The following is a 16,260-nucleotide window of genomic DNA, read 5'->3' as shown; positions in this document are numbered from 1 at the left end:
CTTGGCTGAGATATTATGTCCATAAACATTGTCACCAAGTTTGGGGAAGATCGGAGTAAAACTGTTTGACTTATAGAGCGGACATGCTTTTGGACGCCGACCGCCCGCCTGCCACGGGTGATCACTTAATACGTCAGACTTTTTCAGAGACGGGCAATAAAAAAAAAGAGATAAAGTGAAATTAGAAGATTAAAAACCAGAGCTGCCACAAGAGACAGCGCGCTCGAGTATTTCGATGCTGGATAGTGAAACTGTGCACATCTGAGGAAACTGGAGATGTCACTAGAGTGTCCAATGACTCCAATGGTGGATGAAGATACTACACAATAGCTTGAGTCTGTGTCAAAACTATTAAGCAATAAGAGAGGTAAAGATAAAGTGTATCTAAACACTATGTAGATATAATTCTAAGCAAAAAGAGGGCATAATTCATAAAATATTGGTTCAAGAGTTATGCACCTTGTGTCATATGATGTGGAAGATGATGTGGAACAACAATTTCAAGTTTGAATCAAATGCATTATGAAATAACTGAGACGTAGTGAAAATGCATCAAAATAAACCTAAAATTATGAGTAAAAGGGGGCATAATTCATAAAGTCTGAAGTCTGAATCAAATGCATTTCGTAATAACTGAAATAAAGTGAAAATGTATCAAACTTAACCTTAAATGAGCAATAGGTGGCAGATTTATGCATCTTGTGTCATATGAGTAGGAATAGTTGTTTTAAATTAGAATCAAATCCTTTTAGTAATAACTGAGATAGAGTGAAAGTGAATCAAATCATTAACCTGAAATTCAAAGTAAAAAGAGGGATAATTCATGGAATATTGGTGCAGCAGTTATGGCCTATGTGTTATATGATGTGAGTGATGATGTTGGACAACTATTTTAAGTTTGGATCAAATCCATTTAGGAATTACTGAGACAGAGCGGAAGTGCATCAAAACTTTAACCTGACATTCTAATTTAAAAGGGGAATAATTCATGAAAAATTGGTACCAGAGTTGTGGGCCGTATGTCATATGATGCGGAAGATGATGTGGAACAACAAAATCCAGTTTGAATCAAATCCATTTTTAGGAATAACTGAGAAAAAATGGAAGTGCATCAAAACTTTAACCTAAAATTCTAAGTAAAAAGGGGGCGTGTAATTCATGAAATATTGGTGCCAGAGTTATGTGCCATATGATGTGGGTGATGATGAGGAACAACTATTCTAAGTTTGAAGGAAAAAGTGCATCTAAACTTTAACCAATCTACGGACGCGGAAGGACGCTGACGCTGGGTCGAGTAGGATAGCTCACCATACTTCGCATAGTCGAGTTAAAAATAGCTATAACTATAACATAACCTTACTGGTGCCAGGTGGCCTTTTGAAGTTTCCGTAGAATACCGCCGCCAAAACTAAGGCTTACACTGACCCTTTTATACAACATCTAAAAAGTACTTAAGAACGATTTGACGAGGTTGGAAAAATCCTCTTGTACACTTGTTCATGGGATTTGGGTTTTTTCGCTTAAAACTTTTCATATATAAGAGGCTGACATGCTCAACTCTAGACATTTTGAAACCGTAAGGAAAGGGCAAAAAAAAATATTCTAAACTTGTAACGCGCTTACTTTTAGACAGAGTCTTGCTCGTGAACGCTTGACGTAGACCATCAATTCTTCAACCTGCTGAAGCTTAGCCAGCTTATTTCATTTTTTAAGTACTTCCGGCACATTTTCAGTTTTGTCAAAAAGATATATGTATGCCTTTCTAGAGCCTATAAAATGTGCCGGATGTCTTAAGGTTGTAACAATTGTGGACGAAAAAAATAGGCAGTAACTTAATTAAAAGTAGAAAACTAGTGAATTTACTTATTTCATATAACGTATTTATAGCCACCTCCGGACACTCCTAGCGAACGGATAATGCAGGATACAGAAAACTCTCAGAATCCCTCGAGGAAGATGTAGAACAACCATAAAACAACTCTTAACCCAATGTTAAAAGAATTAGTTGAAAGAGCGTTAGGCTCGGACTCACGACCCGGGTTTAATAGTTAGACAGTCAGTGTTACAACTAGACCACTGAATCCGCTCGATGATAATCCTGCTTGATATATTTATATAAAGTTCGTTAATTATAGCGTCTAATTTAAATATAAAAGTCAGCAGTTGGGTCCGAAGCCGATTGTCCCGACGAAGTGGAAAAGTGGGTATTTTGGCACCCAACTACTTTTTACCACTTCTCTAATGGTCTTCGGGGTTACCCCTATGAAACTTGCCCCGATACGTGGGTCTCTTTGATTATAAGTAATTGGTTGGTGGGTCACAATTTTATATACAAATTCAAAAGGGACCCTTTAATTACCCAGTTTGAGTACATACATATACCTCTGCATCTGTATAAAAAATAAAAGGTAAAAGGAAAGAAAACTAGAAAATGCTTTTGTAAAAAAGCGCATGTCTCCCCCAATGCAAAGTCCTATAGGCAAGAAGTCAATAGGGGTCAGGAGCAAAAATCAAAGAGACACTGATGGTTGGCTGCAATAGGGATCATCTACTTGGCATGTCCAGTCATCCCGCTAGATTTCAACACTCTTGGCCTAGTGGTTCTCAAGTCACTGTTCAGGCTCCTGTGACCTTGACCTTTGATCAAGTGACCTCAAAATAAATAGGGGTCATCTACTCTGCATGTCCAATCATCCTATTAAGTTTCAACATTGTAGGTCAAGTGGTTCTCAAGTTATTTCCAAAAAATGATTTTACATGAACAGGCCACTGTGACCTTGACCTTTAACAGACTGACCCCAAAATTAATAGAGGTCATCTACTCTGCATGTTCAATCATCCTATGAAGTTTCAACATTCTGGGTCAAGTGGTTCTCAAGTTATTGATCAGAACTGGTTATCAATGTTCAGGCCCCTGTGACCTTGACCTTTAACGGAGTGGCCCCAAAAACAATAGGGGTCATTTACTCTGCATGAACAATCATCCTATGAAGTTTTAACATTCTGGGTCGAGAGGTTCTCAAGTTATTGATTGGAAATGGTTTTCCATGTTCAGGCCCCTGTGGCCTTGACCTTTAACAGAGTGACCCTAAAATCGTTAGGGGTCATCTACTCTGCATGACCAATCATCCTATGAAGTTTCATCATTCTGGGTCAAGTGGTTCTCAAGTTACTGACCGGAAATGGTTTTCAATGTTCGGGCCCCTGTGACCTTGACCTTTCACAGAGTGACCCCAAAATCGTAAGGGGTCATCTACTCTGCATGACCAATCATCCTGTTAAGTTTCAACATTCTGGGTCAAGTGGTTCTCAAGTTATTGACCGGAAATGGTTTTCAATGTTCAGGCCCCTGTGACCTTGACCTTTAATGGAGTGACCCCAAAATCGATCGGGGTCATCTACTTTGCATGTACAATCATCCTATGAAGTTTCAACATTCTGGGTCAAGTGGTTCTCCAGTTATTGCTCGGAAATGGTTTTCCATGTTCAGGCCCCTGTGACCTTGACCTTTGATGGAGTGATCCCAAAATCAATAGGGGTCAATTACTCTTTATGACCAATCATCCTATGAAGTTTCAACATTCTGGGTCAAGTGGTTCTCTAGTTATTGATCGGAAATGGTTTTCAATGTTCAGGCCCCTGTGACCTTGACCTTTGACGGAGTGACCCCAAAATCAATAGGGGTCACCTACTCTTCATGATCAATCATCCTATGAAGTTTCAACATTCTGGGTCAAGTAGTTCTCTAGTTATTGATCGGAAATGGTTTTCAATTTTCAGGCCCCTGTGACCTTGACCTTTGATGGAGTGACCCCAAAATCAATAGGGGTCATCTACTCTTCATGACCAATCATCCTATGAAGTTTCAACATTCTGGGTCAAGTGGTTCTCTAGTTATTGATCGGAAATGGTTTTCAATGTTCAGGCCCCTGTGACCTTGACCTTTGATGGAGTGACCCCAAAAACAATAGGGGTCGTCTACTCCAGCAGCCCTACAACCCTATGAAGTTTGAAGGTTCTAGGTCAAATGGTTCTCCAGTTATTGCTCGGAAATGAAGTGTGACGTACGGACGGACGGACGGAAGGACGGACGGACGGACGGACGGACAGACGGATGGACAGGGCAAAAACAATATGTCTCCTGGGGGAGACATAAATATACATTGTGCATGTTTTTTACGACTACTTCACTCATATAAATTTTTCCCGCGAAAAAAAAAAGAATTACGTATCTGTCAATGACTTCATAGTTACGACTCTGCATCTATACAAGTGTACTTACTGCATTTTCTTGAGACAGTCTTGGTTCGGTTAACCGACTAGCCGCTACATTCGTCGTAGTTTTATTGAACACTGGTTGAATTCCTGTTCGCGGTGGCTGTTGAGCTACCGCCCGGCGGCCGCTAGACGCACCTGCTCCCATTGTTGTTTAGTAAGTGTGGCACATCTTCCTGTCAATCTGGTGAAATTAAATCAAGACTTAGGCTATATATCTTTTGATACTGATCCCGTATAGCCGTTACCGTTGGCGCTGTGCAATAGTCAATATGTCATTCAAAATTTATTGAGATGAGGATTAACACATTTCAGAACAATGTGTTTTCGGAAAACGGTCCTCAATCCAAAAATAGGTCATTTATTTTTCCGAAAATTTCAGACTAAACACGGATTTAGACAATTTCTTAATGTAATATCGATTTTTATAATAGCAGGGTAAAGCAATTTATGTATCGAAGACGCAAATTGAATATTAAGACAAGTTTAACAATGCAAGACAGTAGGTTAAATTTTAATTAGCTTGATTCCGATTATGTAATTAAAATCTATAAGGCGCTTTGGAAAAATAGAAAGTATAGCAGGCTTGGTTTGATTGAGAATGTAAACAAATCACGTACCTTGTTCAAGCAAGTGGAATTTTATTCTACAAATACATCTGATATACTTCATGTCACCAAAGGTCCAGAAAATGTAGCAACTCACTACATTGTTCTCTGAAAACAAATATATTTACCTCAAAACAACTGTTATCTTACAATAAGTTTAAAACAGTAGACATACGATATACATGGATGGTTTTTAAATACAGATGAGTTGATTTTGTAAATATATAACACACTTGGTTTTATACATCTTTTACTGCTAAGAAAAATGGACAAAATAAATACATGTTATATGACATTATATCATTATAAAGTAAGATAATTCCGGATGGAAAAAAACAGAGACACACAATATGAAAGTTATCTTGGGTTCCTGTGACCTTGACTTCTAAGTCACTGACCCTGAAACCACTAGAGGTCCCGTAATGCAATATTATTGATTAAAATCTGAAAGCCGAAAGTCACAGCTGTTATTCTTTCTGACTTTAAGCACAAAGGGTATGGAACATTGTCTTGGCCTTGGGACTATCAATGCAACCTTAAACGCACATTTTTATGTCATACCATCTGCAAAATTCATAGGGATTTGTTTGTGCACGAGCACGTAGAGTTGTATTTCATTTTAAGGTTAAGAATGAATCTTTAGTCGTGACATTCGCATCGCCACGATCGTTTCTTACTGACGCAATTGTCAAATTTTATCAGCTTTTAAAAATTAGAAATGAATAATGACATGAAAATGATTAACCCCGCAACTGAAAGAGACATGCGATGAATGTTGATGGCCTACGAATATTTGGACATTTTGTTTTGGTTGAAAAAATACAGAGCATGAAACGTATGTCACTGTGAAATGCAGCACTGCTAACTTAAACGCATTGATTCAATTTCACATTTAGTACATGCTGGTTTGGGGGAGGGTTCCGGATTGTTCATTGATGTTTTTAGTCAACTATCTACATTATTGACCAAACAAATGTGCCGAATGCCTATGATCATCGGTAGGATGAATGAACATGTAAAATAGACAAAAACATTCAAGCACGTCAACTTACTCGATTCAAATTGATTTGAAAAACGAAATTGTATTTCTCTGACTGTTATTTTTTTCTATCATTTTCGCGGATAATATCGCGACATTGTTATATACGAAAATGTTAAACAAATGGCACGTGCTCACAAGAATCTCCTTGTTTGTGCACGTTTTCTTCTCTTTTCGTGCATGCCCAAATCGAAAAAAAAACTGAAGTTTTATATAAGAATATTTACCTATGCATAACAGGGTTACCGACCGGATATTAAAAATGACGCAAAATCTTTGGCCTCTATTTGTGGCCTTAACCTCTGAGCTAAGGAATGTGTTCTACATCATTTAGAGACGGTTAGAGAACGGAATGTGTTCTACATCGTTTATAGACGGTAAGAGTGTGAGATGTATTCTGCATCGTTTAGAGACGATTAGAGAACTGGATATGTTCGACATCGTTTAGAGACAGTTAGATAGCGGGATGCGTTCTACATCGTTCAGAGACGATCATAGAGCGAGATGTGTTCTACCTCGGCCCTCTCTGCTCGTTTAGAGAGGTTAGAGAGCGGAGTGTGTTCTATATCGTTTAGAGAGGGTTAGAAAGAGTAATTAGTTCTACCCTGGTCCTCTCTGCACGTTTAGAGACGGTTAGTCAGCGCGATAAGCTCTGCTCCGGCCCTCTCTACTCGTTTAAAGACGGTTAGACAGCGGGATGTTCTCTACCCCGGCCCTCTCTGCTCGTTTAGAAAGGTAAGAGAGTGGAGTGTGTTCTACATCGTTTAGAGACGGTTAGAGGGCTGGATGTGTTCTACATCGTTTAGAGACAGTTAGATAGCGGGATGCGTTCTACATCGTTCAGTAACGATCATAGAGCGGGATGTGTTCTACCTCGTCCCTCTCTGCTCGTTTAGAGAGGTTAGAGAGCGGTATGTGTTTTATATCGTTAAGAGAGCGTTAGAGAGGAATGTGTTCTACCTTGGTCCTCTCTGCTCGTTTAGAGACGGTTAGACATAGCAGTAAGTTCTGCTCCGGTTCTCTCTGCTAGTTTTAAGACGGTTAGGAAGCGGGATGTGTTAGTTTAAACATAGTTTATTTCAAACAAAATTGCAATATTTACAATTCATGATACATGGTACATAAGATAATGCCTGAAAAAGGATCAGAGCCGAAAGCAACAGCTTATAGAGGTCTTCTCCTACAGAAACATATTGTTGTAGGTACAGTACGGCAGTGTTTATGATCTTGTCTGAAATATTATCTTTAAGCAATATAATAAATCTTAGCGCTTAGTCAAAGAACTATATATAAGAACAATATCAATAAAGGGGTACAAAAGTGAAACAAGCACCCATGGCTAATGAGTGTATAAGTTTAAAGTGAGATAAGCAGAGAAAGAAAGAGAATGCATTAAAGTATAAAGATTCATTCGGATTGTAAAATGGTGGCAGCCAGTTATATTACATAATCAAGTGCTCATGAAAATCTTCTACTTTCCATGATGTAGTTTTGAACTGCTTGAAATATCTGGAAGTTAATATCATCGCTGAGATCCCTGTCTCCAATCAGTAAGGTGTGAAGTGTTACAGTACAAAAGATGGAAGCAGTCTCAAGAAGACGGACTGTGATGTCACTATAACGGTGACATTCAAAGAAGAAATGATGGTTACTCGTTTAGAGAGGGTTAAAAAGAGGGATTAGTTCTACCCTGGTCCTCTCTGCTCGTTTAGAGACGGTTAGACAGCGCGATAAGCTCTGCTCCAGCCCTCTCTGCTCGTTTGGTGAGATTAGAGAATGGAATGTGTTCTACATCGTTAAGAGACGTTTAGAGAGCGGGTTGTGTTCTACATCGTTTAGAGACGGTTAAAGAGCGGAATGTGCTCTACCCCGGCCCTCCTGCTCGTTTAGAGAGCAGGATGTGTTCTACATCGTTAAGAGACATTTAGAGAACGGGTTGTGTTCTACAACGGTCCTCTCTGTTCGTTTATAAATGGTTAAAGAGTCGGATGTGTTGTACCCAGACACTCTCTGCTAGTTTAGAGACGGTTTGGAAGCAGGATTTGTTCTACCCTGGCATTCGGTGCTCGTTTAGAGACGGTTAGACAGCGGAATGTGTTTTATCCTGGCTCTCTATGTTCGTTTAGAGACGGTAAGACTTCATGATTTGTATCCTGCCTCTTTTTTGCTCGTTTAGAAACGGTCGGACAGCGGGATGTGTTCTACCCTAAGATATTTGACGTGATTTCGTGTCGGCGAGGCTAAGTCACGACAAATAAAGGGCACCAACACTACATATTTATGTCCGCCAAGACGAAAAGTCGACAAATAAATATGTCGGCACCCAGTAAACGCCGTGTTTTCGTGTAAAATGTTTTTTCGTATTTTCGCCTCGCCAACAGGACATGGCAGAAATCAGCCACCATAGTAGAGACTCATTAATTCTACCTCGAACATAAATTTGGTTTAAACGAGTACAAGGAAATGTCTCCTTGAAAAAACTTAGAAAAAAAATAATGGTAATTCTTCTGCAAGCAAAGCACGAGATGAAACAACATGAGAAATAAAAGAGAAGCGATATTTCTTACCTGTCTAGAGATTTTCCTTATCCAGAGACCAATATGTTTTGAATACTAATGATCTTCTCTTTATTTAAGTAAAACATTTTTGAAAAACAAAATTTGCAACAAAAAATACTTCAGTTTTCCAGTCGGGTAAACAACATGGTATTAAGGCAAAACGTTTTAACAATAGATCTCTAAATCACTATTTTGAGCCCCTAACGTTTAAAGATTGTTATTTCATTGCGCATTGTGTATAAAGATAATTGTTGACATGAAATAAATCTAACGGCTCACTGCACAATAATGATAAAACGGTTCGATTGTAGTTACGTTCTGGTATGTTAAAGGTGGTTAATCATATTTAAGCAGCATTTACTTTATTTTTCATTTTAATGTATTCTATAAGAGATTTAATTCACGAACATTCCATTGCATATTTGTTAATGTTAATCTATGCCAAATAATAATAATAAATGGTTCTTATATTCGTAACATTCGTATTACGCAAAATATGTTTATTAAATTAATACATATGCTAAAATATAACTCTATTTATTGAGGAATCTGGATTGGGAAATCAAATTTTGAGAATACTTCCATTGAAAATCTAACCTGTATTTAAGAAATAATTTATAGCAAAACAGTGTTTTATCACTATTTATACACGCTGGGCGGTTATACGTCGAGCGTAATAATTTCACAACGTATAACCGCCCGAGTGTATAAATAGTGATAAAGCACTGCTTTGCTATAAATTATTTCAATTCTAATCTGTTCTTTATTGTAAAATTTATATCAAATATGATGGAACTGTTTCTTCGCGCAAGCATGGCGCCAATAGTAGGTATTTGTTAAAACACGCCAGGACCGGAAACGGTAATACGTCTTGCGGCAGAATTCAGTTCGAGCGAAAATTATTGCGAATTATTCAGCAGAGCGAATAACTAATTCAGTATGTGTATAAATTAATCAAAATATTTGTGCAATGTAACATTTCGTTTAAAACATGTTATTAAGTAAAATAGTTCATGAAATTTGAAAGCGCTATTTCTTGATGCGTACATAGCGCTAAATATCACGTTGACGTGACGTCAACATAACATCGTTGTGATGATAAAAGCATTGTTAGCCATATTAGAATAAGCATTAAAGCGTAAATGATCATTTGTTAAACTTCCGATAAAATCCATTTCTTGATCCAATTCTGATTAACCACCTTTAAATGGCGTTTTAGCTTAGTGGTTATAAGCGGTAGTATTGTATACTATTTATCGGAACTGTCAAAACATGTTCCCGGCTTTCATTATATTCTGTTCACACCTACATAAGATTAACATGAAAGCCAAAAACAAATTTTAACAGTTCATATAAATAGTACACCAAGGCAAAAATCGAATTTATTTTTAGTTCACCCAGTAGCTGCTATGCTAACTCATATAGGAAAGTTCTTTGCTGAAGATGTGCTAGATGGTGATGTGTTTGTAACGCTTTGGCAAAATAATTTACTTCACTATATGTTACGGAAACCCATTTTACTACTTTTTACGATGAAAATCTAAAAGCGTTTGTAACGCTTTACTACAAGTAAACTGTTTTGATTATAAATTATAACCTTTCCTTTAAATATACCTTCGGGGACGGACTGAACTACTGTTATATGAACCTGTGGTCCAACCCTTTTACCTTTCTTATATTTATTAGAATGGTTTGTATATGTTCTGTATATGTACATTGTATATGTTGTCATAAAAAAAGAAGGAATAGAATATGTTTAAATCAAATGAAATTATAGATAACTATATTTCAAAGTAATAATTCCGCTATAGCGCAATTGGTAACGGCGACATGAAATTGTCTTTATTGCCCCGGGGGTCCGGGAGTTCGATTCCCGACGCGGTCTTTTTTTTTGGGGGGGGGGGGGAGGGGGTGGGGGAGGGTTTATTATATTTTAGAAACAAAAACTCACATTCTAATGCTCATTATATGACCAAACTTTAATTTGAGGGAATTATTTTTAGCCAAATCTGTTTTCGTGTTGTGTCGGCGTAACGAAAACACGACAACACGAAAAATCGACAAATACCTAATTTGTCGTGATTTCGTGCTGACGGGGCGAAAACACGAAACCTCGACAAGTAATTATTTGTCGTGTTTTCGTGTAATCGTGTGCCGGGCGAATACACGACAAATAAAGGGCGCAAACATGACATATTTATACCCGCCAACACGAAAAATCAACAGATAAATTTGTCGTGTCGGCGCTCTCTAAATGTCGAGTTTTCGCGTAAAATATGTCGTGTTTTCGGCCTGCGGATACGAAAACACAAACACTCGACAAATTAGGTGGCAAGAGGGCCATTCTACAATAAGTATTTTTTTTTTTTGCTGTAACTGAATCACAGAGCCTCGGGGGAGGCCATTTTGATTGCTCAGCAAATTATTCGGGTCATCGAGGGCTCCTTAAAAAATGGCTCTTCGGCTTTTGCCCCACTAACCTAAAGTACTAGACCGTCCGTCCGCATTAAGCTTGACCGGCTTTCACAGGTCAAACTGCTGGCCGGGTTTCGACGAAACTTAACAGGAGTGATCAGTACCGAGCTTAGTTGTGCATGTCGCCGACACGTTCCGTTTCGCTGCACCAAATGGCCGACAGAGCTATAGGTATACATTTGAGGGAGACATATGTTTTTGTGACAATACATGTGCACCTTCTAGTCTTACCTCCTACTCTACACCCCAGCCAGCATGACTATATCGGCCCGATATAGGTATAATGTCGGAATGTCGGCAAAATTTGCCGATGTAGGGCAGACGTCGGGCCGTTGTGAGTGAGTGAGTTAGGTTTTACGGCGAATCGACACAAATTGATCATATATCGCCGAGATCGGACCGTTGAACTGCCGCAAAATATTGAAATCCGTAGATCGACATCAATCAGTGTAACTATTTCGTAAGTCGGACTGACATCGGACCGATATTGGATTCTCTAATATAGCTATATTTTTCAAAATATTATTGATAAACGTGAAAAAGTAACTTAATTGTTTATGTGTCTTAATTTATTAAGCAAATATCATGTATGCCACAATTAATCAAACTAAGTTCCAAACAAAATTTGTAGACGGTATTTATCAAAATTTTATATGTAATAAAGGGAGGTTATAATTAAGATGCATTTTTATTTTATGAAGAATGCCGCCGTAGAAATATTTATATTTACAAAAAAATGAAAATATAAATATGTTTAAAATTCTAATTGAACAATTTTAATAGTGTTAAGAATATTCAGAAAACTTAGGTAACTGTATGAAACATGTAGTATATAGTTGTGAAAAATATTATCTCAATAAAATCAAATAACCATCATACGCATGATGCGAGACACATCTGTTCTCAAGTAAATTACACTTTTTAAGTTTTTTAAGTTACTCTGAGAATTTATGATGTGTATATTTGAAGAAAACTTTGATGAAGCACTGCGTGTCACACTATTTCGCGACAACGACATGATCTGCCGATATCATTTTGATGTTGGCCAAATATCGTTTGTCAATCTCGGACCGATGTCATTTTGATGTTGGCCCGATATCGTCTGCCGACGTCGGGCCGACATCATTCCTATTTGCAGCCGATATCGGGCCGTTATAGACAACTACGTCGGTTTGATATCGGGCCGATATAGAATGCTGGCTGGGACGGAATACTTGCACTTTAGCGGTCCCTATAATAAAAGTAGTTTAAAATGTCTTAAAAGTTAAAAAACTATACACTGTTATAATTCTGTTTCGTCCTTGCGAAAATAATCAGATTTCAGTATATCAGAAAAGTCTTGAAACTTCGGCTTTCATCCCGTTTCCTGTTAAATCCTTTAGATTAAATTATCATAGAACAAACTGCTGAGTAACAAATATATTAATTCATTTTGCTTACGATGATTTAACTTAAAACACGGTTTCGTGGCCGCGTCTCCCATACAGAGTTATTGTTCCTCTATTTCTGCTGAGGAAGAGAATAAAAACGGCACAAAACACTTAATTTACTTTCGGAAACGATATCTATAGATGGATCTAACAATCTGACTTGAATGCTAGCGATATAACAGTCTTTTTATTGTAATCAAAATTCATATCGGAAAATTACTAGCAGGATATGGAATATATTCCGTCTGCATGTGACGTCTATTGACTAACAGAAATGCAAGAAACTTACAGAAAGCGAGAAAAAATCCACGACTCGTCAGTGGTTATTATACGAATTCGGAAATTGGCGCCCTCGCGACGATAGCGATGTAGGGACTTTCTAGATGCAGTGACCCGGTTCCGCCTGTGATCGTCAGTGAGTAACCGAGGTATCTACCTTGCACTCATCTTCCTCGTGTTCATTTCTTCAGTGATAACACGCTGTACTGTCCCGCAGATGTACTCTGTCGCATCTCAGATGTCACATATTGTCACCTGCCTGTCACTATCAACCTATTAACAATGTTTCGGCTGACGTCACTAACGCAGCATCCATGGTAGATTACAGACCTATTAAGCTAGCTCCTTTCTTCATAAAAACCTCCGACACAAAAACTTGACTTCTTGATATTTTCTTCCCTGTACATGTATGTAAGAGCATTTCACACGTTTTCGTTGGTGAGTAACCAAGCTGGCAACAAAAGTTAATAATCGTGTGCACTTTTTGCTGTTCCGACGACGTCATGAAGATAATCCAACAAGATGTCTTTTTAAGAAATTATTTTTATCGGTGTTCATGCGAAATGAACGACAGAATAGGATCGACAAATGTTTAATTTTCCGAGTTTAATGTAAAACACTATTTAAGCAAACTATAAAGTTACTTGAGTGAAAACATGATGAAAATCTCTTGAATATTAAGAAAGATATGGGTATAATCCGGTTCACTCTGGATCACCCCTCGCACAGTCAGAATCTCTTGAATGTAAAAGGAAAATATAAATAATGATAATGAAATGCTATTTCTTACCAGAGGTCTTCCCTATCCTTAGCCGTATATTACGTTTTGTAGTGAACTGCTTTCTACTTCAAGTGAAACAATTTTCAGTTTTTGAAAGATGATAAATATATCTGAGCCCTTGTTGTGATATTTCAAAATATGCTCTTTTTAACTGCCAAACTTTAAACACCCTGTATTTGTCGATAACAGTCGTAAACGGTTGTATTATTGATTAAATACATGTTCCCAATCCATGATATCTGACAAAAGATAACATTTCAATTTACTGTTTAAGCAGTATACTGCCATTTAGTGGTTAAGGTATTTTCCGAAAATGTGCTTAATTTTCATGAACAATGTAAGTAAAACCCCGATTTACTGCTATAGAAGAAGAGCATTGCTTTAACATATGTTTATGATTTGACAAGCTTAGAATGAGCTAATCTTAAGTAGTAACAATAAAATTTGTGATAAAATGACAAATTTATCATTTGATAAATGCAAGCAGTGAGCACGTTTCTACCGATACCGCCACCTATTTGCATTGTGGATAAAATTCTGCATCTTAGGATTTATTTTGTTGTATGCGAAGAAAAAAATACAAAATTTCAGCTTTCTTAATGTTCAAATGACGGAGAAATTGGTTATAAACGAGCGTCGATGGTGTACTGTGTATTGAGTTTTCAAAATATATTTGAACTGTGTATTGCAGTTTCGTTTACTGAGTATTAATCGTGCATATTTTCAGTATTGATTGGCATTAAATAGACAAGGCATGTAATGGCATTTACCCAATGGTCTTAATGCAAAATGGAATGTATTTCTCTGTTTGCAGATGGCATTTGACTTCACAGCGGGTTCTGTAGCAATATACATGAAAATAACAAGCACCAGTTTGAACACTGAAATCACAACTTACAATTACAGCGCCATGCCAATAGTTACTCCGAGAAACTGTCTTAAGACAAACCATTGCCAAGTACAGGCCCAGCCACAAGTACACAAGTTTTATAATAATATAACAATGGATTTGATGACGATAAGTGTGGAAGATGTTTTGCCCTCATAAGCAGAACAAACATAAAAATATATAATCGTGTTGCCCTTAAATAGAGACATAAACCTTGGTCCATAGATGACCTCTATTGATTTTGGTGTCAATAATTAATTCCAAGGTCAGGGTCGCAATGTTGTCATGGTAGTTCCAATATATAAAACGGGTAATTTAGAAATTTTCTTTAGATTTGTGCGATCAACTACACGTTCCATATGTCCTCCAGTTCCATGGGATTTAATTATTCTTTTGTGTGTAATATATCTAGACTTTTTATTGCAGTATTTAGTATTAATAGGTTGTGAAAGAACCTTCCTAGTCTAAATTGTATTTACATTATGTTTTGCCTACTCAACACTTCATAAATGCATTTTGGGACAAAAAGATTTTTAGATGCAGTCGAAGTTATTGATAGTCCTCTTTTTCAAAGTATTCCTAAATATAAACATGCTTAAACAAATAACACGAGAAGACTACAGAAAATAAAAAGGAAAATTGTCTGCTTGTCAAATTTGATTCAGAAGACATATCAATAACGTACCTATAATTTATCTTTAAAATTGCTTTAATAGGGTTCCAAACATTTTATACGGTCAGAGTAATCACTCCAAATATGTATATGAATGTTCACTGTCAAAGATATTTTTTCAAATCTAGTTGCAACATAAATCTCCTCACTTTGACATGCTGATCAACTGTCATGATGGAACATGTTTGAGTTTCTGCACAGTTGAAGAAAGGAAAATTTGTTAGTTTTGTAAACAATGGTTGTCTTGCCTGTGCTGGTTTACCTATAGCCTTTTGTACAGTTCAGCTAAAATTTGATGGCTCGACATAAATTTTGGTGTCAGTGTCCATTTCTTTGTCACAATTGAAATGTTGATGGCACCTTTAGGAAAATGTTCATGGCAGATCATAGTTGTTGTCTAAATCAGCTCGAATAATGAGGAAACATCATTTATCTTTCAGTTTCATGTCATCTAACACAGCCTTTGGTACTTTAAAACAGTGAATGTCATTTAAGTCCATATGCTTTATTGTACTGTCGTGCATAACAGATAAAAACACAAGACATGTATCTTTGCTTTCACATGCCTTAGATATTTAGACTGATACCCTTTCAGCAAGATCCACAATTTACAATCTGTAAAAGAAAGATGTGTTGAAAATTACCAGATTTCAAATGACCCACATTAGTTTATATTTAGGACATATTTTGCCTTCACATAATAATGATGATTCTTATACCGGTATGTAAATACGACAAAATATATCATTAACATGAATGAAATCAAAACGAAATTAGCAGATACATGTTAAAAAGTCGGCTGTTCAAAACAAATAATCTCCAAAATAAATAAATTTCGATAATTTTATCAATACTCGTTTGAAACCTATAAAATATAAAATTAATCGGTCTTACCAACAAAATAAGTTGTAAAGGGTGATGATCTGGCGCCCTGGTCATGTAACTAAAAATAGTAACAAAATATGATGATCTGGCACCCTATGGGAATTTAGCCATCCAGGGTGCCAGATCATCATCCGGGTGCCAGATCATCATACGGGTGCCAGATCACCATCCTGGAAGGTGCCAGATCATCATGCGGGGGCCAGATCACCATCCAGGGTGCCATATCACCATCCAGGTGTCATTCACTATCCAGGGTGCCAGATCACCATTGGCTAAGTTGAAAAAGAGCAGGACCTCTGGTATTTTTGAGGGATGAGTTTATGCACCTTACTACTACCCCTAGATAGGGAAAAAAATAAAAAATGGTA

At 37.2% G+C, this 16,260-nt stretch overlaps 1 protein-coding gene across 2 annotated transcripts in view; it reads right to left on the bottom strand.

The window, feature by feature from the left end:
- The window catches only part of LOC123558094 (uncharacterized), a 34,438-nt gene extending 20,841 nt beyond the window's left edge, over positions 1–13,597 (bottom strand). Inside the window, exons 1-3 of one of the 2 annotated variants that reach the window (XM_053542618.1) lie at positions 13,455–13,597; positions 4,896–4,991; positions 4,283–4,459 (exon numbers count right to left, since the gene is read on the bottom strand). In XM_053542618.1, coding sequence (XP_053398593.1) covers positions 4,283–4,423 — 141 coding nt within the window. In that variant the 5' untranslated portion in view covers positions 4,424–4,459; positions 4,896–4,991; positions 13,455–13,597. Of the gene's footprint in view, positions 1–4,282; positions 4,460–4,895; positions 4,992–8,489; positions 8,717–13,454 lie in introns of those variants that run through there. The other variant, XM_053542617.1, reaches the window with a different exon arrangement.
- Between the last annotated feature and the right edge of the window lie 2,663 nt (positions 13,598–16,260).

This window comes from Mercenaria mercenaria, chromosome 5 (assembly GCF_021730395.1).
Source record: "Mercenaria mercenaria strain notata chromosome 5, MADL_Memer_1, whole genome shotgun sequence".
In the NCBI taxonomy this organism is placed as follows: Eukaryota; Metazoa; Mollusca; class Bivalvia; order Venerida; family Veneridae; genus Mercenaria; species Mercenaria mercenaria.
This window is presented reverse-complemented; position numbering and strand designations above follow the sequence as displayed.